Genomic DNA, 15,426 nt, shown 5'->3' with positions numbered 1-15,426 from the left:
ACATACATACATACATACATACATACATTTTGAGGCTGGTATCAAAATCACAGATATATTGGTTTCTGCTTCCAGGGTAGTGGGATTAAAGGTGTGTGTCACCACACCTCACCACAACTTACAATTTCTATGCTAATAGTAATCATGAATCAATCAAAAATCCAAGTATAAAATATCAAATAATATTAGAAAATAGCTTAAGCAAATCTTCTTTTAGTCAGAGATGTGAAAGATATCCTAAGGCAAGACATGAAACTTACAATTTTTAAATGAAAATATCACTATTCCCGTATGATACTTAGAAATTAGATATTTCCACATGATATTTATAACTTAAAATTTCATTTAAAAATCCAATGAATAGCACCAAGGGACAATGTTTCAATAAACATTGAAACATTGCTGATGGGGATTACTTTCTTAACTTAGAGACTATACTCATTGTTGTGATAAAATACCTGATAGAAGCAACTTAAGAAGAAAGGGTTCATTCCAGTTCACAGGTCAGGTCGTACAGCCCATCTTGGTTGAGAATGCACGGCAGCAGGAATATGTATACGTGTACATATATGTAAACATATATGTATACCTATGCCTATACCTAAACCTATACTATGTCTATACGTATGTCTGTATGTATGTCTGTACGTATACATATATGTATATTATATGTATACCGTGTGTGTGTGTTTGTATATATATATAGTCCCATGGCAGCCTCACTCAGCAAGCAGAAAGCTATGAAAACTGGTGTTTAGCCCACTTTCTCCTTTTTTTTCAGTCCAAGAACCCAGCACTCGGAGTAGTGTCCATAAAATATTTCTATTCCTCTGAAAGAAAAGTGTGTCAACAACTATTGCAGCCTCAGGGCGGGAATGGGTTAATGAGAGGGGTAGGAAACTCATGTAGACTGTTGACCAACTACAAACCAACACACACTTTTGGAAGTCGCATGTAAATAACCATTAAATCACGAAATGCATGCACCTCTTGATCCAAAGGTAAATTGCACTATTATAAAGTTAAAGTTACCAACGAACTACGACAACTTTCTAAGAATTGTATGCATGCACCACCCCCTTATTGCTGGAAAACTAATGTTAAGGGAACAGGAAAGAGAAGCCTAGGAAGAGCCAAGAGTTAAGCAAGAAGGGACTGGTCAAAATAAGCTTTTAGGATTGAAAGCAGAAAACACTCAGGATACAATGTTGATGTTAGAGAATGAAAACAGTGGCTCATGAAACATTTGCAGTACATTCCACTTTCTCCTTAGATATAGATACCCTGTGACATTTCCCTATTGAGGAAAGAAAAAATTGATAGCACAGACACCTTCTAGACATTTACATATTTTCTAAGGGCACACATATGTCCTTTTTACAATTAGAAAAATATTTACCTGGAAAAAAAATACTTCCTACATAAGAGACGATCTGCTCTGTTTTCTTAGATGTTCTACATTTCAGAAAAGGCATCGCTGAGTATCTGTTTTAAAGATTATGTTTAAAAGATAGTAATTAAGTATATCTCTGAAAGGACTGCTCTGTTGGGATCTGTCTGGAGGGAACAGCTACACACCCACACATTCCATTCAGATCACCCCATTTACATAACTTCATTCATCGGCTTCTGTCGCCAATGCTGTTTAATCTGAGCTACCGTATAAATAGAACTGAAGCATGACTGTATTCGCTATCCACAAGAGCTCACGGCAGGAAAGTACAGCATTCAAGACCAGCTATTTACTGCCGCTACTGAGGTGAGTGTCGTGCCAATCTATAAGAACGTTTGCTCTCTGTTACTGAGGGGAAACCACTGTAGCACCTATCAGCTCTCAGATGATTCTGATATAAAGACAGAAAAGACTTGTTCCTGGATAAAGTGGTTTGTTTTTCAGAATGGGATTTGAAGAGTTCTGGATAATACTTTTAGTTTTGCAATTCTAATAAAGACGCCGACATTCTAGGTCAAGGAGCCTGTCCTTAATGATCATTCCTTAGCGTCTTATCTAGTTCAACCGTGCAAGCCAATGGTCCTTTAGAGCAGAGTTCTCTGCAAGCGTTTGCTCAAGCTAGTCCACGGGAGGGAGGATGGGAAGGGAAGGTTATGAGATCAAATAATTGCTGAAAATAGAGAAAAGCAAAGGCAGGTAGGGCTCCTCAGTGAGGAGCTACTGGTATCGTTACTATGCTAACATGCAGGAACTCTGAGTCTCCAAGAAACTAGGCTATCAACTGCAACACAGAGATTTATTTAAAAGACAATTTTAATGACTAGAAAAACATTGTTTCTAGGACACTTGCACCCCTGGGTGAAAGAGAAAACAAAATCAGCACTGCTTATGAAGCAGCTCAGAAGGGCAGTGCCCACAGTACACAAGGGGCCTCAATTCCTCCTGGTACAGGTGGGCTTTTTTTTTTTAACTGTTTCCTGCCCAACTGAAAATCTGACCTTTATATGGTTACCTAATCTCATTGTCCTACACAGAAGGATTAAAAATTAACTACTCCGTAAAAGTTACTACCCTGCTTTAAAGGAAATCATTCATTCTGAGCCAGAGTAGCATGGATTCAAGTCACCCTAAAGGATGCATTCCTAAGCGAAAGGTGTTCCATGAAGGTTTGCAGGCAAAGAACAAAGGCAAGCATACGCCAATGCAATCAATAACTGCATTAGTCATAACACACTCAACAAACAGAAGGCACAGAAAAAGGCGGAAATCTCTCTTGTCGGTTTTGAGTGCTTACAGCTCCTTAGCTTTGCGCTAGACATGGACAGCACATTCTGAGGGCATCACATCAGACACCATTATTAAAAGAAATGGCCATTTACCCAAAAGGTCTCAGACAGCCAGAGATAAATTTTGGCTCTTGATCATAGACCTCTTCACAATGACAATATTTTTACTCAGTGAACGAGAAGAGTACGTGGCATTATTTAACACAGATGCAGCTTCCTCAGGGAACTCTGCCTTATGTTAGCTGACGTCTTCAGAAATTTATTATTACTATTTCAAAGAAGCTGGCCATTTGCTTTGAGTATAAGAAGGGCTGAATGTTTGAAACAAAATAACCAAATTCTAATCCACCCCCCCACCTCCTCGAAGTTGTTAATCGATGCAGTTGTTGAATGTGTTGGTGTGTTTGTTCTTTGCCTGCAAACCTTCATGTAAGTGCTTTTGCTTAGGAATGCATTGGTTAGGTCGACTTGAATCCATGCCACTAAGCCACGAGCAGTCATCATAATTACTCAGAATAAACGATTTCCTTTAAAGCAGAGTTGTAACTTTTATAGAGTAGTTAATTTGTAATCCTTCTGAAGAAAGGAAAGAGATAGGATGGCAACGGAGGGAAAGAGAAGAGATAACAGTTTGAGTTTCTTTCTTTTCGAGTACAGGATAGGAGATAAGTTTCTACTTTCATTCTTCTACACGTGGAGATCCAGCTTTCCTAATTTTTTAAAAAATTAAGGCTATATGTTTTGATGCCGCTAACAAGAATTAGATGGTTCTATTGAGTCATGATGTAATTATATTTTAATTTTAAGAAAATTTTAAAAAAGAAAAAAAGACAATGTGTTAAGATTGAAACGATGTGAGAAAGATGACGAGATTTAAAACTCAAATATAAAAGAAGTAGATAAAATTAGACAGAAGAGGGATTAAAAATTTTTTAAAATTCAAAATAATAAGTAATAGTTTTAAATGAAAGGAAAATTAAAGGAGAGACCGAAGCGCCTTTCCAGGTCTGTGAGAGGAGAGCAATGGGTTAAAGCTTGCTCCTACTAAGCAGGCTGACTAGGGAGACCAGTTGAGGGCGCACATCATCAACATCCGGGCTGTGCATACTTTAGACTCTGTAGAGGTTTTCTTCCTTTGCATTTTGGGGCCGTGGCATCCCACAATGATTTCTACATTCCTTAGGCTGAGCAAGGTTCTCATACACTGTCTGCAGTCGGTGAGTGTGGCAAAGTCCACCTCGTTCACCTCAGAGTGAAGGGAGCAATCAGCCTGCCTCGGTTTATAAGTAACCTGCTGCTGCATGCTCGGAGGCCTCAGTCACCCTCAATCCCAGGAGTTGAGTAGTCCTCGCCACCAGAGGGCGGGAGCATCGATCACTGTGTCTTCCTCAACCTAGGCTCCCGGTAACTGAAACTTCTCATTTGGATCAATCATACCCTCCCTTCTAGGATTGTCTTATAGCCAGTCACTATGGCAGCGTTCCCAGGCATCCTGATTTGTCACCTGTCTGTATTTTCTGATCTCCAGAGTTGCTCAGTCTCAAACAATAGCCCCCCTTTGAAGACAGCTCCTGGTCACTGTCACACACGGAGAGTGACGGTGCGGTTTCTTTACTCTAGGCAGCAGTGAACAGGAACTCGCCATCAGACCAAATTCCTGCTCTGGATTTAAGGCTTGTGAGAACTGTGCTGTTAACCATGGGTTTATTCTATGCTTATGGCCACCTAAACCCAGGATGACTGAGTGATTGTTGCTCAAGGTGGAGAGCCAGGGCTGGAGCTCCGGACTGCAGTCTACTTCAAGTTATCTTTTTGTTTCTCTATGAATTTTAGCTACCCTGTTGGTTTTGTTGTTCTTGTGGGTTTGTTTGGTTTTCGTAGTTATGGTCGTTGTTTTGGGTCCCCACCCACACACACACACTTTATTCTCTCTTTATTCTGTCTCCTTCTGCTATAGTTTCTCCTTTGTTACCCTGGTCTTCGAACTTGTGAGTGAACAGAGAAAATAGGCAATCTTATTCCATTTATTCTTGAGAAACTATGCTCAGCTATGGTCACTGTCTTTAATCTTTTTAATATTCAGTTGGTGCCAAATCGGACACAAGGAACTCTCCATGGTGGCTCTCATATGCTTTTGACACAAACTCATTTAGTTTTTAATAGCTGGGTGTTTTCTGGCATAATGTGTTTTATAGTCATTATTACTTTCCTGGCCCCGTATCTGGAGTCATGGTTCCTTTTAGTGGAGAAAGTGTTTAGAAAATAAAATGTGAACACACCCTGCTTGGCATTTGTTTAATACTGACTCAAATTTAACATCACAGGGCATTTGCCTTGGCTTCTGAGTTTATATTTATATTTATAGTCATATTTATATTTTCCCCTGCAGCAAAAAAAAATCAAGATCAGTATGGCTACTTTCTTTTTTAACTATATACTACAACAAAACAGTGCTGAGATTTCAATACAAACATGCCATTAACAGTAAGACTACTCAGACTCAGACTTCTCTGTGCTTTTATTTTTTTGATTCTATGGCTAGATTCTAGCCCAAGTGTACAGCCAGAATACTATGCTCAAATTTATTATCCCCCCCTCATATGACTGTCAGCTTCACGGTGAGAGAGCCAGGTTGGTTTCTGATTATTTCAGGTACATATGTATGGTTGGACTAATGTTATATTTTAATCCCACAGGAACCTGAAAAATGAGACCTAGAATGAAGTATTCAAACTCCAAGATTTCCCCGGCAAAGTTCAGCAGCACAACAGGCAAAGCCCTGGTCCCACCCTGCAAACTACGAGGTAAGAGCTTAAGTATCTCCTCTGTAATCACCATTAAACCTGCTATCAGATGTTTATTATTTCCACACAGAGACTGGGTACATTACCAAAACAAAACAAAGCCAAAAAACAAACAAACAAACAAACAAAAAAAAAACCCTCCCAAGAATATAAGAGCTGAAAAGAAAAAGAGACGGCTTGTGGGATATACAATAGAAGCCTTGATGTCTTCTTAAACAGACAACATCATCACTGTTGTTATTTGGTACAACACAGGATGGTGACTGCTCCGATCGTTAGGGACCATGGATGAGTGTGAGCTTAGTGGACAGCCGTCTTTCCTGTCAAGCCCTTCCCAGCCCTCACAGTTCCTACCATCAAACTCACAAGACCTCACCCCTGATTAACCGACAAGCCTCTAAACGGATCCACTTTCACCCTGCACACCTGTCAAGGACCTTTGGAGTGTTGATTTAATGATTATCTATCTGTAAAGGGAAAAAAAAACCCAAGTGAAAATACCCAGGCCACAAATAAAGAAGAACGAACCAAATATAATTATTTAATTACAAATGCAAAGTTTGGAATACTATGAAAGAGAAATGAGGTTAAGTAGTAGGTCCCCCATCTGTAGGAGGAGCTAAGGTGGGAGGAGTAAGGCGAGGAAGAGGAAAAGGAAGAGGAGGAGCGAGGGGAAGAGGAGGGCAGAGATGTAGGAGGATGAAGAGCCACACGGGTATGGAGAGCAGTCACGGGTAACAACTTATATTTAGGTTAGCTAATTGGGAGACACCTCTAATTGTATGGGCATATTGTTATTGAGCATTACCAAACATATAAAGTCTTCGATTAATATTTAAGCATTAGAGCCTCATTTCCTACCGGGCCCGTGTGGATGGCAAGATGGTCTGGGCACAGCCCAGGCCTGAAAAGAAAGCAATGTCCCTTCTGCCCTTCCTGAGGTGCTGGACCACCCACACACTTCTTTGACAGTCAGAATTTAAAAAAAAAAAAAAGAAAGAAAAGAAAATTTGACAGTGGTTTCTGAATGGCCAGAAAATCACAGTTAAATTGATCCTTTCATTTGTAGTTATGTCAAAATGCTCTGTGCAGAAATAACAACTCAGTGCAAGTGACTTGACATTCCCAAGTGTCCTCCTATTAAAGAATGCTCTGTCTTCATATGCAAGAAACCTGCCTTGTGGAGTAGGCACACCAGAACGTCTGACACTGGTGCCAGAGCTCGATTCGAATACTGAGATCTTACAATACACATGTTCTAGTCTTCATCTCCATCTGATCCTGGAAGGCTATTGATGTCCAAGATGATGAACTTTTCTGCATGGGTCTTAAATTTTTCTTGGGCTAAGTAAAATGAGGATTACTGAATAACCGGTTAACCTTTTTAGTTCAGTTGACTGAATTCTGAATTTGCATTTGGCTAGTCCCTCAGATTGCAGTGCAGACTTCTTCCCCTACCAAATAAAACTCTACGTAGCTCAGATTGATCTAGAAATTTACAACCTTCCTGCTTCAGCCTCTTGAGTACTGGGACTAGAAGCACGACCACATCTGGCCAGTGGTCCTTTTCTTTGGTGGAGGTAGAGTCTAATGAGTAGCTTTGATATGAAACATACTGCATCATTTAACTTTGTATCTCTATGCCCAAATACCCAGAAGAAACATTGTAAAGGCAGACAATTCATTTTGCTTCATGGCTTAGAAGGTACAGGCTATTATATGATATAGCAGGGATGCTGGCTGGACCAATTTGGTCTATGATAGCCATAGCTTCCTGGGGTTTCTCTTATGGCACCGACCAGGAATGGGAGACTGAAGGACCAGGCTATAATCTGAGACTGGCCCCCATGGTCTATGTATATCAGCAAGGCCCCAGAGGTTTCACAACCTCCCAAACAAGTGTCACTAGGTTGTGATCAAGTGCTCAAGCGTGAGACTCTGGGGGAACATTTAACTGTAACACACTTCTTAGCACAGTTCATGAGCTGTGTGACCTTGTGCAGTGTCATGGCTCCTAAAAGCCTCACATTATCATTCTAAAACTAAGATAATACTTTGCAAGATTGTCATGAATGGCTAAGTTAAAAGACACATAAAAGTAATTCGCAGAGTGTTTGGCCTAGTGTTGATGTGTGGTCAATGACAATTATTTTACTATCAATAACCTTTATGGTTCACAGCCATCCTCCAAAACTTATGAAAAGTTTATTCTAGATGAGCAGAAATCTCCTATGGATGTTAACATGCCCCTCAGTTAGGCAAAGGCTGTCCATGCTGAATGTAGAGCTATGGTTCCTCAAATACCATTATGAAAACAACAACAAAAATTTCTAAAGACCTAAAGTGTTTCAACAACCCATCTGGTGTCAAAATACAACTCCAGCCTATTGTCTATTAAATCTCAAGGTCTGCAATAGTTAATTTTAAATGTCAACTTGATTGAATTAAGAACCACTGAAGGCATTCGTGAGGCATGTCTTTAGGTATGTGTTTATGACAGCATTCTCTGGAAAGGATTAGCTTAGACCCACCCTGAAAATGGGCAGCTGCAACATCCCATGGGCTGGGTCCAGAACTAATTAAGAAGGATACAGATAAAGACACACCTTTCCTCCATAAAGGACCTGAGACACAAGCAAAACTAATCCCTTTCTCCTTTAAGTTGCTTCTTGTCAGAGACTTTGTCACAGTAGGTAGAAAAGACTTTATTTCATTTTGCATATCCTATCTATGGCTTGCTATAAAATTAATAAAGTTAATTTTTAATTAAGTAGTGCTATTCCAGTCTCTGTTGGAGGCGCTCTGTATATAGGATATGACTTAGATAAATCTATCTATAAATCTATCTCTTTTTTTTTTTTTGCTCCTATTCTTAGGATCCCAACAGAAGACCAAAGAAGTCTGCCATGTCTACTGCATGAGACTCCGTTCTGGCCTCACCATAAGAAAGGAGACTGGTTATTTTGAGAAAAAACCCACCAAAAGATATTCACTAAAATCGGGTAAGTACATTCCTGGATAGACTGACTGATGGGCAAATATTTGCTTTTACTTTATATATATACATAAAGTAAAATAGACACAGCTGTTACATCCCATTTATGTATGTATCCCATTACACAACACACACACATGCACACGCACACACACACACACACACACACACGCTTGTTTTCTTTACCCAAATTCTCCTTGAGGAAAAGAGTACAGATGATAATGTGTTGGCCATTTTAGAAAGGGTTTTTCTACTTTAGAATTTCTACATAAATATTCTAAAACTCTATTCTAGAATCCATTTTAGAAATGGATACACTGGTGGGTAAAAACAGAAGACACAAGATTATGTGTAAATATGTAATTATGTGGGATGATATTTTGTAATGTAGAGGAAGCACACTAAATGGTTCCCAGTGGCTGCTTTTGAGGGCAGTGACTGTGGTGAGTAGTCTTTTGTTTGTTTGTTTCTCACTTTGGTGTGCTTTGCTGGAGTATGAATCGTCTTTACTTTTTTTAAGTGAAGACCTTGTTATTAAGGAGGAACTGATCCCATTAGACCATTAGGTGACCACAGCCCTGAGATCACTTTCCACTGTCACCATACTGGCCATCAAAAAGGATGGCAATTGATGACTCACCCCAAACCCCACTGCTGTCTTGCAGGTAGCAAGCATGAAGAGAGCTTCTCTGCCTATCCAAAGGCTTCTAGGAAGAGATCCCTGCTTGGTGTAAGGAGATTCCAAGCATTTGCTGCATCAGTTGACACACTGGGTAGCATCCAAGGTGTGACTGGTCAGAGGGGACGTGTGGGGTGAGGTGGGAGATAGGACACCGGGCCTTGGCAAGCGATACTCCACTTCCACCATGAAAGAAAATAAAAGAACTATTTTTTAAAATGCAATTATAACATGATGTGACTTGAAGAATAGTTTTAAGTTTTTATTGTTTTTTCCTGAGTTCTAAGTAAAATGGTGATTATCAAGAAGTGAAGAGAACCCAGGGAGTATAGTTCAGTGGTAGAACATTTACCTCATGTGCCAGGCTCTGCACATAGTCACTATCAATGTGGAAGAAATGCAAAGTGAGGGCTGGGCATAGTGGCATGTGATGTCAGTCCCAGCATTGAGGAGGTAGGTGAATGACTTGGGTTCAGGTCTACCTGGTCTACACAGTGAGTCCCAGAATAATCAGAGGTGTATAGTGAGAAGCTGTCTCAAAGACAAACAGACAAAAGGCCAAATTAAATAATTAACAAATTAACAACTCCATCATTGAGGAAGTTTGATTAAGAATCACATATTGCCATTTTAATATATATTATTTTTATATGTGATATTACATAAAATAACTTAGAATGTATTTTATGTGTAGTATATATCTAGTATGTGTATTTATTATATGTTTAATATAAATATATTAACCTCTTGGTCACTATTTAAGTTTTTCACAAACTGGATTTAAATTACTTTGGTTTAGATGTTCACATGCAAATTCTTTATATTTTGTATATTATTTCTGCAAAGTTCAATAACATGCAGAAGATACAGTAAATTTTAATGTAGGATCCTCATATGGGTCACATCTGCTTCAGTTTACCCACATATGCTTTAAAAATGTTATCATGTGCTCTGGATGTGTCTCAGTTGTCCAGGGAAAAGCAGAACTAGCTTATCTCTGCATCCCCCTAGACCAGTGGCTCTCAACCTTCCTCAGTGCTGTCGCCTTTTAACACAGTTCCTCATGCTATGGTGGCCCCAACCATAAACTTACTCTTATTGCTACTTCATAACTGTAATTTTGCTACTATTATGAATCCTAATGCAAATATATGATATATAGGATATCCGATATGCAATCTCTGTGAAAAGATCAAGTAGCCCACAAAGGGTCTGGACCCACAGGTGGAGAATCACTGCCCTAGAATGTTGGAAATCTCTAAGCGATCATGCTTTATGACCATTCTTTTCTGCTGTCCCCTAGACTGTAGGAAGGTAAGAAGGGGAGCTGTCTTTCTCATCCCCACCCCCACTGTACAGGAAGTTAACACCTTTAATTTCACCATGGTATCAGCTATGGTACTTAGCTTTTGTCTATATTACAATGACAAAGTATAGCTCACACTAAAAACCAAAACTCTTCAGAGGAAATAATTCATATAAATAGCCAAGAGAATGGTTCATAGAATCATTTGTTTTTTCTTCTTAATGACAGAAACTTCACCTTTAACACAATCTTGTGCCTCCCTGAGCACGTACGATGACCAATCTGTTAGTTTTGTTTTGGAGAATGGATGTTATGTGATCAATGTTGAAGATTCTGGAAAAGACCAAGAAAAAGGTAGAGTATTTCCTCACATCTATGCTTAGTAATAATGACTGGCAAGGTTTAAAAAAAATCTACCAGGTTATCAACAGTGAATTAACTGAAATTTTCAACAATAGTGAGCTTCACCATCTATGGTAATTCTAGTCCTTCCTATGTCAAGAAGGACTCTGTGTAGTCACATTCTTTGGGGACTAATACAGACATTGAGAAATATCTATTGAGAAATATGGAAAAAGGGGCCACATATATTTATTAATGCTGAATAGTAGGATCTTGCCCACCTTTTCAGTGTCACCAAAGCATAGTCTTTTATGAAAGACTATCCCTCTGTCATAAACAATATCACTTGTATATTGGAGAATTTACCAGAGCACAATATATTTTGAGATCTTTTTAAGAACCACCAAAGTTTTGCTTTTTTGGAATATGACAAAAGGAGAGGATGTTTGTGTTCCTGGCCCTGAGGACCGGATGGAACTGAAACCTTTTGATATATTTATCTCTCACCCAGTGATACCCAATGTTTTCTTTCAGACAAGGTGCTACTGCGTTACTATAAGTCTTCCTTTCCGGCAAGTCAATCAGGTAATGTGGGGGCAGGGAGAGGAGGTGGTGTTTGGATTCTCGTTAGAACAAAATGAATCTGAAGTAGCCCATGTTTATCATGAGCAAGAGGTTCAAAGGATTATATTCAACCCCACACTCATTGTAAAATCTTAGCTTCTTAGAGCATTAGTCTACCTCATCTGCTTCTGGGTTAGTAGGATAAAGGCTTAACTGCTCTTGGAATAGCATAGCACATCTCAGCCATGGCTGGAAAGATTCAGCTCAAAGGTTGTCCAGAAGCAGTTCCTTCTACACCATTCTGTCCGCCACTATGCCCAATCAGCAAGAGAGAGGAAGGAGAACGAATGCATGTATTCCCCTTCACGGCACAACTACGAGTTGTGTATCACATGTCTGACTATTTTCAGTTGGTCAGAACTTAGCCTGAGAGCAACAATGAGCCATGAGGAGGCAGGAGGGGAAATGTTCTATTATTGTCTATTAGAGGACAGCTCTCAGAGGCTTCACATGAACAAAGGGAATGACCAAAGCAGCATCCATCGGCATCAGTTCAATTACAAAAGATCAGAACAACAACAGAAAGTAAAAACTTAAACCTCTTCTCAGAAAGATTTAGAAAGACTCTTGGGCTGGGCTTGGTGGTGCACGCCTTTAATCCCAGCACTCAGGAGGCAGAGGCAAGCAGATCTCTGAGTTCAAAGCCAGCCTGATCTACAGAGTGAGTTTCAGGATAGATAGGGCTATACAGAGAAACCCTATCTTGGGGGAAGAAAGAAATAAAAGAAAGGAAGGAAGAAAACGAAAGAAAGGAAGGAAAGAGGGAAGGAAGGAAGGAAGGAAGGAAGGAAGGAAGAAAGGAAGGAAGGAAGGACTATCTACTTGATATTTGGGTGCAAATACTTTTAAATGGATTAATGAACTATTTCTGTTTGAAACTTGGATTCTTTGGGTTAAGTTAAATTAAGATGAGTTACAAAGCTTAGGTTTTTTGATTTATAATTTCTTCTTTTATTTATAATTGATAGGTAAAATTGTATTAATCATGTACCACAGATTTTTTTTTTGAGCAACGGATTTTTTTTAAAAAAAGATTTTATTTTTATTTTGTGGTATGAATGTTTTGCTTGCATGGGTGTAAGTGCTTGAGATGCATAGAGTGCTGGAGAAAGCTAGAAGACAGCACTGAACGTCCTCTCACTTGAGTGAGAGCTACCTCTCACGGGTAGCTGTAAGCCACTCTATGGGTTCTGGGAACTGAATGCAGGGCCTCTTGCAAGGCATCAAGCGCTCATAATGAAGGAAGCATCTCTCTAGTCCTGTAACAGGAGTTTTGAAGTATCTATTGTCTCTGTCTAACAGAGAGTTCAAATGTGGCCAAGTGGCAGTTGTATCATCTCACCTTATCATTTTCATTTGAAGGCGATGGTGTGGATGGGAAGAAGCTGATGGTGAACATGAGTCCTGTCAAAGACACGGACATCTGGCTGCACGCCAACGACAAGGACCATTCTGTGGAGGTAACAGAAATATGACTACACAACAGCCACATTTGGTCCTACCTGTTTGTGTGCATTTAGATGTTAGGGCAATGTTGAAGGCAGAAGTACACGCTGTATAAATAAAATGCAGTCACTTTTAACGACTTGCTTGGGCATAGGGAAGGGAGAGGAGTGTGAAGTGTGTGGCCTTGTGGCTACAAGTCAGCAACAACACAGAATCCTTGGAGAATTTGTCAGAAAGCAGGACTGAATCAGATCTAATGTCTGACCAATCCTTCAGGAGCTTCGTTCCTTCCCCACAGTTTGAGAGGTGCTTCTGCACAGAGTGAGCTCACATCTGTCCATTTGGCCGTATTCTCCCAGAACTATTTATTTAATGTATATGAATATACTGTCAATTCAGACACACCAAAAGAGGGCATCAGATACCATTACAGATGATTTTGAGCTTCCATGGGGTTGCTTGGAATTGAACTCAGGACCTCCAGAAGAGCAGGAAGTGTCCTTGAGTGCCGAGTCACCTCTCCAGCCCTAGAATATTTTCACATATATATCAGCAACAGCTGAGGGCAGCATTACATTCTACATCGGATCCGTTCTTGCTCAGCAAACAGCAGATGTACATCAGCCATGACAAAAAAAAAAAATTCTGATTATGTAAAGAACAAACAGGCCAGAGTGAGAAGGAAGGAAGGAAGGACATGGGAGAACATAATAAAGATGATTTCTATAAATATACAAAAATTTTAAAGTGATCCAGCCATGTAAGATATCAACACAAACAGTGGACAGTGACCAGCATTCTTCTCAGGAGAATACTCTCAAGTGTATATGATGTAAAATCTAGCATAAATAAAACCTCAAAAACAAAAGTGGGCTGCCATATCATATCAAGTTCTTGCTTAATATTTCATAAGCCCTGTCTCTTTAATCCTCACAGCAAGTTTATATGGAATAATTGCCTTGGTCAGCTACTGCACAACAAACTATTGCAAAACTCAATGGATTAAAAGAATAATCACATATAGGTCCTCAGAAGCTGAGAGCTCATTCTGACGACCTGAGTTGGCCCCCCAGTATTTATTGTCGGGTGACTCACGACACCTGTAATTTCCACTCCGAGACAGATGCCACTGGCCTCCACAGGTGTCGGCACTTATGTGCACACACCCACACACAGCCACAGCCACATACATGTAACTTAAAAGAAATTCTTTAAAAGTAACACACATAAAACTAACAATCTGATTGTATTTAAATTAGCTTAATATAATTGAACAACTTAATTTAACAATCAACTTAAAATATGTCTGTATTTAAACTGGAAACGAACCAATCTATAGGGAATGCCGAACCAATCCACAGAGAGTCCTGAGTAAACTGAAAAGTCAAGGTTTACTAGATATGCTCCAGACATGTCCTCCATATTAAAGGCAGTACATGGCAAAAGAGGGAGACAAATCCAGAAGTTTTGCGATAGTTTGTTGAACAGTAGCTGGCCAAGGTAATTATCCCATATAAACTTACTGTGAGGATGAAAGAGACGAACGAGGCTTGTGAAATATTAAGCAAGTAGATCTGGTCAGTCTATGGCAAGCTGCTTATCCAAATGTATGGACTCTCCATGAATCACTGTCACCTCTGCCACGCAGCCTCTGGGTTCCCTCCAGTGCTCATTTTCCTCTCCTCGACTTAATACAAACTTACTAGAAAGATCAAGCTATAAATCATCATCCCACTGTGGATCCTGAGGCAGGAAGGCACTGTTAGCTCTGGACTTCCCATTCATACCTGGACTTCTCCTCTTCTTTCCTCAGCTCCAAAGGTGTGACGTCTCACAGCCAGACCAGGCCTTCTTCGTTCTTCACAAAAAGGCCTCTGACTTTGTTTCATTTGAATGCAAGAATCTTCCCGGCACGTACATAGGAGTAAAAGATAACCAGCTTGCTCTAGTAGAAGAAAAGGATGAAAATGGAAACAGTATCATGTTTAAACTCTCCAAAATGTAATGTGATAAAAAGCCTGTGGGTTCTGGGTTGAATGACTTAATGTTTCCAACTGAAGAAAGGCTAACAGAGAGAAAGAAAGCCATTCTTGGTTTAAGATGATGTTGGATGTTATTATATAGAAAAATTCTTTTATTTCTTCTTTTTTACAGCTACACATTCAATAAACACATGAATATATGACTTAGGGCATTGGTAAAGAAACTGAAAGAGATTCAGCCTTGCCCTTTCTTTTTTCTGCTTTAAGATTACACTCACAGACCTCTTCAGAAGAGCACACACCACAAATCATGTTTCGCTTGAGATAGGGTCCATACCAAAAACTTTCATAAAAACAAAATAAAACAAAAAAACCCCAACAAAACAAAAACAAACACAAACAAATAAAATAAATACCTAAATAATTTTCCCTGGTTCCAAACAAAGGATTACAATACCAGAGCAGTTAGTGGGAGGATCAGCTAGGGGGAGGACCAGTTAGTGGGAGGA

At 39.6% G+C, this 15,426-nt stretch overlaps 1 protein-coding gene across 4 annotated transcripts in view; it reads left to right on the top strand.

Annotated features, from left to right (window-relative positions):
- Positions 1–15,120, top strand: part of Il33 (interleukin 33) — a 35,284-nt gene extending 20,164 nt beyond the window's left edge. Inside the window, exons 1-8 of one of the 4 annotated variants that reach the window (XM_028764098.1) lie at positions 1,649–1,759; positions 5,436–5,543; positions 8,420–8,545; positions 9,204–9,323; positions 10,752–10,877; positions 11,400–11,450; positions 12,852–12,949; positions 14,749–15,120. In XM_028764098.1, the coding sequence (XP_028619931.1) occupies positions 5,447–5,543; positions 8,420–8,545; positions 9,204–9,323; positions 10,752–10,877; positions 11,400–11,450; positions 12,852–12,949; positions 14,749–14,940 (810 nt within the window). In that variant the 5' untranslated portion in view covers positions 1,649–1,759; positions 5,436–5,446 and the 3' untranslated portion in view covers positions 14,941–15,120. Of the gene's footprint in view, positions 1–1,648; positions 1,760–4,061; positions 4,144–4,342; positions 4,417–5,435; positions 5,544–8,419; positions 8,546–9,203; positions 9,324–10,751; positions 10,878–11,399; positions 11,451–12,851; positions 12,950–14,748 lie in introns of those variants that run through there. The other 3 variants (XM_028764099.1, XM_028764100.1, XM_028764097.1) reach the window with 3 other exon arrangements.
- Positions 15,121–15,426: the final 306 nt, after the last annotated feature.

This window comes from Grammomys surdaster, unplaced genomic scaffold, assembly GCF_004785775.1.
Source record: "Grammomys surdaster isolate TR1022 unplaced genomic scaffold, NIH_TR_1.0 141, whole genome shotgun sequence".
NCBI classification, from domain to species: domain Eukaryota; kingdom Metazoa; phylum Chordata; class Mammalia; order Rodentia; family Muridae; genus Grammomys; species Grammomys surdaster.
The sequence above is the reverse complement of the archived record's forward strand: the minus strand, read 5'-3'. Positions and strand labels throughout refer to the sequence as shown.